At 35.9% G+C, this 10562-nt stretch overlaps 1 protein-coding gene across 2 annotated transcripts; it reads left to right on the forward strand.

Moving 5' to 3' along the window:
* Positions 1 to 8285: 8285 nt before the first annotated feature.
* Positions 8286 to 10282, forward strand: LOC113361217. 2 transcript variants are annotated; one of them, XM_026604531.1, is made up of 4 exons: positions 8286 to 8955; positions 9432 to 9599; positions 9714 to 9809; positions 9925 to 10282. In XM_026604531.1, exons 1-4 carry the CDS (start codon positions 8341 to 8343, stop codon positions 10186 to 10188), a joined length of 1143 nt encoding a protein of 380 aa, XP_026460316.1. In that variant the 5' UTR covers positions 8286 to 8340; the 3' UTR covers positions 10189 to 10282. The 2 variants fall into 2 exon arrangements, with proteins under 2 accessions (XP_026460316.1, XP_026460317.1); XM_026604532.1 differs by having other exon boundaries at positions 10060 to 10282.
* Positions 10283 to 10562: the final 280 nt, after the last annotated feature.

A 10562-nucleotide genomic window follows, 5' to 3' on the forward strand; every position in this document is an offset into this window, starting at 1 on the left:
CCAGACGATTAAGACTCTGCCTCAGGTGAAGAACTATCGGTCAAACCAGAAAGTCGGGCGAGCAGTGAAGGTCCGATAGGAAACAACTAAATTGATGTAATGTAACCAACATTGTAATTCTGTTGTATGTCGACCTTGGCCTATAAATATAAGGGCAGGTTGAGAGAGAGAGGCTGGTTAAAAAAGGAGAGAGGAACAAGTCATCATACTTGAGTTGTGAGAGCTTCACCACTTGAGAGGGAGAGAACAACTTGTAATCAAAGAAGAGCAATAATAACATTCATCCTTTCATCCCGTGGATGTAGGTAATCATACCGAACCACATATATCCTTGTGTCTACATTTGTTGTGTATCTTTACTTTGTGTTAAATCATCTTCTACTTCGTTGGATGTGGTGTGTGGTTTTATGCCACTACACAAAGTTTTACGAGGAAGTGGACAATATTCCAAGCGCATGTTCCTGTTAGAGAATCTATTATCACCTCCCCCTACTGAGTGAGGCTCCCTGCAGCTGCTGCGAAAAAACTACTGATCTCCTTTTGTACGGGCCTTTGAAATTTTATTTTATTTTTATCTTATTTTGAATGATAGCTTGAATTTACACGCTGATAGAAAATAGTGATCTTTTTTTTTTTTTTGAAGCAGATAGAAAATAGTGATAACCATCGCTTCTGAGTTAGATACGAGAGGACTAATTAGGATTTCACAAGTACAATACCTGCTGTACATTTAGTTCCACGGTTGCAAACAGGGATAAAAGTTAATAAGGTACGAGCTTAACGAGAATGAACACCAAAATCCATAAAAGACGAATCATTTTTATTTTCACCGAAATCCATATATGAATTTTGGTTCCCTAGCTAATAATTAGTGTAATGTTTATTTTGTTCTGAAGGCTTATTTTCCCACGTGTAATGGCTTATTTTCCCTAGCAAATTTGGTGTTCCTTCTTTTCTAAAGAATGCTATTATTGGGGACTCACACTCCAATAGAAGGGTTTCACTTAGATTCTTAGTGTCCAAAAAAGTGGTTATGGGATATCCAAACGCAAAAATAAAATGTCTAGATTACCCTTGAACTAAAATAAAAACTTAAAAAACCTAGTCTTTCTCTCCTCAATAAACCACCAGACGATCAAATTCATCATCAACAACCGAATCAAGAATTTGAAGAATCACGATTTCAAACTCCTCAACAAGAACCCATGGTTTATGTTAGATATTAATCGATAACCCATCTTGTTTTTACTCATTTTTGTGCTAAAAATAGGTTAGATTGAATGAAATTGAAGTCAATTAAGGTTTTAATTGCGTTTCTGAAGGTGTTACGGTTGGCTTCGCTAACCGTAATTATAGTTTCTGAAGATATTACGGTTAGGTTTGGATGATTCCAAACCGTAAATCTAATTTGCATGTGGTATTCCCAGCCGTAAAATTTGTATTTCCAATCGTAGGAACAAAATCTAAATCACAGGAAAATTTACAGTTGGTAATAAAAAATTCGAACCTAGCCATAAACTGAGTTACGGTTTGGAATTGTGTAAAACCCAACCATAAGCTGAGTTACGGTTGGGTTCGCAGTGCCATTTTCCCAACCGTAATGGTTCTACGACTGGGTATTGTCTCATTGATTACCAGTTACGGTTTGGAGTTCATCCAAACCTAACCGTAAATAGAGGTTACGGTTGGTAACGAAGCTCAAACCCAACCGTAATCGGGCATGTAAGTCGAAATATCTGAAATTGTTTTATGTACTTTAGCTAATTTTGAGCGAAATTGAACTCATGAGAGATAGTTTAGAGGTATACAAATTCTTTTTTTCTTCTCTCTAGTTTTTTTTCCCACAAAAACTTTGTCCCAAAAATCACCAAGTATATAACAAATTCATTAGTTTAATTATTATCTAATTAAATAAAATTAACATTAACTAAATAAGGGTTGTTTAGTCATTACAAAATTATTTGAGATAAGGGGTTTTTGATATTACTTATGGGTGACCTGTTTTTGTCCTATTAGGTGACGCCCCTCTAATGGAATGTGACGCCCCAATAATAGCCTTCTTTTTAAACAAGGCTTATTTCTAGCATCATGCAGCGGTCTTGGTTTGTTATCATGTTCAATCCATTACAGAGCTAATATAATGCAATAGTTTTGTTGGGTTCAGACCTTTCCAATTAAAATTGTACGTAGTGCAAGAGACTAAGCTAGCTAATTTAGTTGTCGTAGTGTTCTGATCCTTAGTGATTTTGATTCGCTTTCCCAGGACATAAGAGACTGCTTCAAAATTTTCATCCTTCATTTGATGGTATCCCAAGTTGAATCTTCCTTGGACCTCAGCATTATACTCCTCTCCTATTTCCTTTAGAGTTGCCTCATCTTCAGCTTGGAATTCTTTTGCCCATCTCACAGCTAGTTTAGCTCCTCTTCTAGCTCTATTTTCTGTTGAGCTGCAATCTTTGATTCTTCTTGCTCCCATACAGACACCTGTGCGATACATGGAAATGAAAGCATAGTTAGTATGAGGGTTGGGCTCAGTTTGCCCTTCCATGATGTTGGAACTCATGAAGCTTAAGCATACGGTTATGCCAAACTTAACCATATGATCGTTTGCAATTCTGTTTACCATTTCCTGGTCACAACTCTTGTAAAATAAGTTGTTCATGATGTGGTTTTGATTATGAATTACTCTCTTATAGGAGCATAAGTGTTGTATGATTTTTGTGACAATTTTTTTAGACAGAGGTTTGACCTTCTGGAAGACCAGGTTACGTCTAGCCTTCCAGATAAACCATCAGATGGTAGCAAATATGGCTACCAAATTCTCAAATTGGTAGTGTTTCATGAACCAGATATTAAGACAATTATTGAAGTTGGCAGCATCACCAAAGCATTGGTGTTGGAGACCAAAGAGATTTATCCAAACTTCTGATACCGAGGGGAAAGACATTAAGCAATGTGTTATGTCTTCTTTAGCACTCTTGCATAGATTGCAAGTGGGATCAATGTAGTTTAGAATGCCAGCAGTCTTAGCATTAGTCGGGAGAATGTCATGAGCACATTTCCAGATAAACATTTGAATTGAGGGAGAAATATCCAGTTCTAAATCTTTTTTCAAGCAGGATTGATAGTATCATTTTATACTTTTCCCGGATTTTCCTGTTATATAAGGATTTGACAGAGAATGAACCGTTTTCAGTTAATCCCCAAATGATTCTATCTACTTCCTGAAAGTTAATGACGGTGTTTTGGATACTAAGATGGTCATCAATATTGAACCATTGAGTGATTATAACCATACCTCATTCTCCATTGGAATTAATCACTTAGCTGACATAGTTAAGATTACAAAGGCATTGTTGAGGTTTAGCAATGATATTCTCTTTGTCATGAATCCATATGTCTTCCCATATATTTATGTTTGGACCTTTTCCTATTGCCCATTTGTAATATTTTTGAATATTTTCTGACTTCTAGAGCCAAGAATCAGTTCTTTTTGAAGTAATATTCATTTTAATCACCTCAGGATCGCTAAAGTGATTAGCTTTCATAATAGAAGTTCATAAAGAGTCTGGTTCAGTTACTAGTCTCCAAGCTATTTAGTTATTACTATTGAAGAATCCATGTTTCTGAAGCCAAGGCCTCGTAGTTCTTTAGGTTTGCAAACAAAACTTCAAGCAATGAAGTAAATGCCTTTAGGTTTTTCAGGATATTTTTTCCAGAAGAAGTATCTCTGGATTTTATCAATATCTTGGCGAATTTTTTTTGGAAGTTTGAACCAGTTCATCTGATAGATGCTGGATGTTAAAGTAACATTGGATATCATGGTAACTCTACATAAGGAGATAGGTTCCCACTTTTCCAACCATCCAGTCTGAATTTCATCTTCTCCAAGCAAGGTTTAAAAGCTTGGATTTTACTTTTATTAGTGAACAGAGGAGAGACTAGGTACTTATCCTTGATATCAGTTTTTGAACTTGCATAAAGTTGCTGATATTAGTAGCTATGCCAGGATCAATGTTTTTACTGGAAAAAATTCGAGATTTGGAGAAGTTAATCATCTGACCAGAAGATCTACTGAACTTACTAAAAATATCCACCCGATTACTGTACTCTTGTTGACAACTTTATTCGTTAAAGCAAGATCAAATGGAATCATACAATTGTTGTTAATTGCTTAAAAATGACTATTGTGAATGCAATAATATCGAGATAAGTTCATGGGATGAAATCCGAAAAACGGAAACTAAGTGCTATTTTTCTAATTTGGAACATTGGATATTAATCTAAATGAGCTAATAACTCTACATGTCACAATCTTGCCAAATATGTTGACATAACTTTCATAGGGCCGGATATTCCATCCTTACCGACCCATAAAAATAGCTTGTTTTATGAATTCACTCATGTCCAATCCACTAAATTGCGAGACGGGTGTCCACCCGTTAAATTCCTGGTTGGGCCGGGTGAAATCCACCGATGTGGACATTTTGCTCACTCCTAAATCTTGTTATTCTTGAAACCTGTTTTGAGGCATACTCATTTTTTTTTAGGCATACTCATTCATTATACTATATAGGGTGGTTTATAAAGGGTGTCTAAAGGTAGTGCAATTACCTATATATCCTTAAACAATTTAAATTATTGGAGTGCCCTTATCATCAAAAACCTAAAATCAAAAATCAAAATAAACTTTAAACTCAAACATCTTGGACTCAAATTCAATCAAGAAATTGATCAAGCAAAGCAAACACGAATCGAAGTGGGCGATGTTGGAGTGCGAAATCCAAATCTCAATTGCTCTTAGATGTATTTTAGAATGTATGTGCAACAAACCCATCTTGTTTTTGATCGATTTTATTTTGTTTGATCAATAGAATATGATTTCAGAGATGAAATTAGGGTTTTCAGAAGATCAGTTCGGTTGATCTTGGAGTATCAATTTTGAGACGAACCTAGTGTATGATTTAGAGAAACACTATGTTCGGCTAATGCGACTTTGATAGATTTTGTTCGAATCAGCCGAACCAAAATTCGTCAGTTACAGAGTGAAGTTCGGCTGATAACTTTTCAGCCAAACCTCAGTTTTTTGAAAATATACCTAGGTTCGGCTGAAAAGTTATCAGCCGAACTGTTCATCTGGTCAGTAGATCTGGGTTTCAAAATTTAAATTTTTTGACAGATTCAACTTATAAAAAGAAATTAAACTTCGTATAGAAGTCTACCTATGATTTGAATCACACATTTTGGTCACTTCTAATCACTAAAATCTCAAAATTCAAAACCCAAGTTTTTTTTTTTCACTTCTTCTTCTTCCTCTCAAGAATCCCAACTCTCTCACATAAATTTGATCTATCTACTAATTCACCACTAATAATATAATTTTTAATCAATCCTTAAAATTTCTAGGTAATCAAATCTAATCATTAACACCAGTTATGTAAGGATAGTTATGCCATTATCAAAAAGAGTGGATAAGGAGTGATGTTATTTTTTATTTGGTGACCCCATTTTGGCATTATTTAGTATGCCTCAAAACAGGTTTCTTATTCCGTCGATTGTAACTTTCTTTGAAAGCCCAAATGGAGGACAGAGAAAATAAAATAATAACTGCCACATGCACAGTGTTGGCTTCTCACAGATTTTCACCAGCATGTCAACACTTTGGTTATAAATTTCTGCACCAAACCGTGGATATCCAAATTACTCGGAACACCTGGAATCATAAACCCCGTAACAAAATTTTCAACATACAAATCACCTTGTGATAGCCCGTTCGGTCAGGGGTCACGGTTCTCGCAACCGTCAGCCCTTAACTGAGGTAGGACCGTAGGAGTACGGTCAGTAGATCCACGTCGGTAAAGGAATCCTATATATTCTGCACGGGGAGGTAATGAAAGGATAGAAAACCATGGAAGCAGTAAAGAGACCGTGTTATAATACCAAGGATGAAGACCGCATCAGCAAGTTACCGGATTTCTTAATTCATCACGTCCATTATTTCGTTAACATAAAACAAATCTCGTACGCAAAGTTAACAAATCTCTAGCTATATGCTGCAGCCTGCATGTGTGAAATCCGCGAGCAGCTAAACATTTTTGTTGAGATTTAACAAATGTTTGGTGCGCTGCCTCTCACAATAGGACGTCAACCCTTAACTGAGGTAGGAGTCATATATACTCGGTAGATCCACGTCGGTGAAGGACACCTATATGTATGTGATAAATTAGGGTTTCAGGTCAGAAAACTCAAAACTCTGAACTATTGTGCACAAAGGAAAAAGAAAACCATGGAAGCAATAAAGAAATAATACCAACGATGATGATCAGATCAGCAAGTTACCAGATTTCTTAATTCATCACATCCTTTCTTTCGTTGACATAAAACAATCTGTCCAAACCTGTATATTGTCAAAGAGATGGAGAAATATTTGGCCTTATCTTCCCTTTTTGACTTTCCATCGTTCAGTTCTAAGTGAAGGTGGTTATCAAGGCTTTCTTGATTTTGTCGATTACGTATTAAATTTCCGTGACAGCAGATGTTTTGACATTCGACGGTTTCATCTTCTTGGTAGGCGTGGAAAACATGATTGTAATTTTATCAAATGTCTTCATAGATGGATAATCGTTGTTGCGAGATCTAATGTTGAAGATATATACGTCCAGTTTAATGGTCACAAGTATAATTGTTGGATTTGTAATCCAAACACGGCTTACCTTAAACCTAATATTTAAGAGTTATTGTTGAACGAGTATGGTCTCATAAATACGTGTGAAAATGAAGTAGTGTGTCCTAGTATTGTGGAAGTGGGTTTTGCACGTATCAGTGTTAATGGTTTAGTTGGGTTTGCAATTTGTAGCCTATAAAAGGCACCATCTAATGTTAATAAAGAAGGTAGAAAGCTTTTAATCAATGTAATTCTTTTGTTAGTTTTTTGTTCAAATCTCTCTCTCACTCTTCTCTTGATCCATGAAATCCCACATGGTATCAGAGCTGGGGTTGAGAGTTGAGTTGAGGGAGAGGGCTATAAAGAAAAACAATTATAGAAGAGTTCAAAAAACAATTCACAATGTTTCAGAGAAATATGTTTTCAAAAAAAAAAAATGTTTGGCTTACAGGGGGTTAGTCCACGAGTGAGTTGGAGGAAGTTTAATGTATTTTGAATCTTTGGGATTTTGAGGGAGTGTAAGAAAGTATTGAGAGTTTGAGAGAGTTTGGTGTGTTGAGTGTAGGGAGTTTGAGAGACTCTCCCAAAATCTCTACTTTTTTGAGAGATTTGGAGTGAGGCAAAAATACACTATAAACTCCCTAGAACTCCCCAGAACTCCCCAAAAAAACAAACTCCCTATCATTCTAATTTTTACCACTAACAGGGAGTTTAAGAGTTTCTTTCAAACTCCCCCACGACTAACGGGGTTTTTTAGGGAGTTGGGAAGACTATTCTAAACTCTCCCACGACTAACGGGGATTTTAAGAGACTCCCTCGAACTCCCTCACGACTAACGGGAAAAAACACAACTACACCCAACTCCCCCAACTCCCTTGAGGACTAACACCCTATTAGTTGGTGTGTTTTTTTTTGTGAAGATAAATTGTTCTGAAGAAAAAAAAAGATGAGGATTTATGTTCACAATATGTAAAATTGCAAGATATTTTGTTTCAATTTATGGTTTTGATATTTTTCTTGCAGGTGTTAGTTATCTTGCCGGAAAGAAAATATTATGGTGTTATGTTTTAATGATGATGATGATGAGTATGCAAGATACTGGTTTGCATAATATGTTAGGTTAGTGGAAGTAATACGGGATGCAGATCCGCTAACAATGATGATAATGATGACGTGATGAAGATTGGTGATATATAGTTATGAGGATGATGGTGGTTGATGGTGGCAAACAAATGTTGCTGAAATTGATGATGATGATGATGACGATGATGATGGATGATGTAATGACGAAGATAATGATATGATGAAGATAATCATTATCATGAAGACTGTGATGAAGACAACATAATATTGAACGTGTTTGAATTAAGGGAAGGTGTTGGATTTGTAATCCAAACACGGCTTACCTTAAACCTAATATTTAGGAGTTATTGTTGAACGAGTATGGTCTCATAAAGACGTGTGGAAATGAAGTAGTGTATCCTAGTATTATGGAAGTCCTAGTATTGTGGAAGTGGGTTTTGCACGTATCAGTGTTAATGGTTTAGTTGGGTTTGCAATTTGTAGCCTATAAAAGGCACCATCTAATGTTAATGAAGCATGTAGAAAGCTTTTAATCAATGTAATTCTTTTGTTAGTTTTTTGTTCAAATCTCTCTCTCACTCCTCTCTTGATCCATGAAATTCAACAATAATGACGAATTTCGAGTTCCAGATTGTGTCTTTACTTGTAAGTCATTGACAAACTTGGAACTAGATTTGTCCACGTCCTATAAGATTATTCTGCCGAATTCTATATCATTACCTCGTCTCAAATATCTGAGACTTAGGAACACTCGGTTTAAGCATGATGAGTTAACCAAGTTATGTTCAAGTTGTCCTGTTTTGGAACACCTGGATTTAAGTGGCGTTCGTAGTACTAAACCTTTAAGCATCACTATATCTTCTGTTACACTTGAACACTTGGTTATAGGTGGCATTAGTACTACTGCAGCTATGAACATCACTATATCTTCTGTTACACTTAAGAACTTTGAATTACATATTGATAAATCAATTCGGAACACATTGAGGTTATATGCACCAAATCTCGTGTATTTGTTCTTATCAAATTTAGACTATTTGTTGTTCGAAGATGTTTCTTCTCTGTTCAAGGCTGATGTTGGTGTACAAGTAAAACCACGAAAACCAAATGACGAGTTTCCTATGGTACATGCTGCGGCCGATACATTAGAATCTCTAAAACCACTTCATAATGTGAAAGAACTAACAATATCATTTCAAGAACTCAAGGTACGTCCTTAAATTATCCTTATTTTTTATCGTCAAATGTTGATGTTGGCAAAAATTAGAAAATTATTCATTGATCAGTTATAAACAATTTAGCTATGTAAACTGTATCCATGTTTTTTTCCAAGTTATTTAGGTTTCTTCCTAGCTTGTAGCTATTTGGGTACTATGAGCTGGAGAAATCTGTTTGTATCGTTTCTGGTGAACCTATAATTGTTGTTTGAGATGTAATATTGTGGCAAATGACTAGGGCTAGCCCAGTTGGCTAGGGGGCCTATTCTCGTACTTGAGGTCTGAGAATTGAGTCCCCCACTCCTTAATAATTTCCGCCTCACTATGGTATCTGCATTGCGATGTATAATACCTTTTATATCATTTTTGCAAGTGTGCTGAAGTTTTATTTATAGTCTTGAGTGTCCACTTTACAACGTTATCTAGTTGAATTTTTTGACGGTTGACCTTTATATGTGCTAATTAAGCATGTTGGAAGAGTCGAGGAACTATTACAAAAGCAACCTTTTCATATTTATAATCTGCAACGGCTGGAGCTGCAAAAGATGAGCCTCTCAACAGAATCTGTGCATGTAATTGCCTCCTTGCTCAAGATCTCGCCTGTCCTAGAATCCCTTGTAGTGCAACTTTGTCAGGTTAGTGTTCTTCCTTTAGTTGCTCTCCTGTTTTAGTTTTTTTTTTGCGTTGTTTTTCAAAAGATTGATTGATTGTAATATTTAAAGTGTTAATGAATAATATGCATTATCTAGGACGTGGAAAACAGTGACAAATCCGAATCCGATGAGGCATCAGATTTTGGTTCAGAGTCGGAAGAGGAGATGGAGTTAGCTCTGCATAGTGGTGAGGTAGGTATCCGTAAATCTTTTTGCAATTAGCTTAAAATTCTTTTTAGTAGATTGGAGATTATAAAGTTGTGGTGTATTTACTGCCATTATTTTCATTTGTTTGGTTAATGTTTAGACAACTCTCGGTTTAGAAGGGCAGTTCACCAGCACCATGAAACAACTCAAGTTTGTCGAGATTAGTGGTCTAGAAGGAAGTGATAGTGAACTGAAGTTTATAGAAATTTTGCTGAAGAATGCCATGGTCTTGCAGAAATTGGTCTTGAAGAAGGACCCAACTGGATCAAGTATTGAGGACATTACGAAGTTTTGCGAGGAGGTGGACAAATTTCCAGTCGCCTGTTTGTCTTTGAAAATCTATTTCTTTTTCTTTAATTTGTGAAGGGGATATCATTATTCAAGGATAAGAAGTTATTGTACATCTTTTGCTAATAGATTAGACACCATAAAAGAAACTACATTATTACAGTAGTCTTCCGAGCTAACTTTAATAGTTCTGATTCTGACATGTTTAGATATGGCATCAGCCCCTTCATTACTATACTATCTCTGCTTACAAAAGAAAACCTGACCAAAAAAATAAGTTTCTCCGCAAAATGGTTAAGGTTATTCAGACACACTCAGCACTTTAAGATTTGGTCAAACATTTGACTAACCAAGTCCTTGATGAAAATCAAGGTAGAGGGAGAACAGAGAGGAAGAAACGCGGAACACACGAGAGAGACTACATTGTGTTTAATGATTTCCACACATTTC

This window comes from Papaver somniferum, chromosome 3 (assembly GCF_003573695.1).
Source record: "Papaver somniferum cultivar HN1 chromosome 3, ASM357369v1, whole genome shotgun sequence".
Classification (NCBI taxonomy): Eukaryota; Viridiplantae; Streptophyta; class Magnoliopsida; order Ranunculales; family Papaveraceae; genus Papaver; species Papaver somniferum.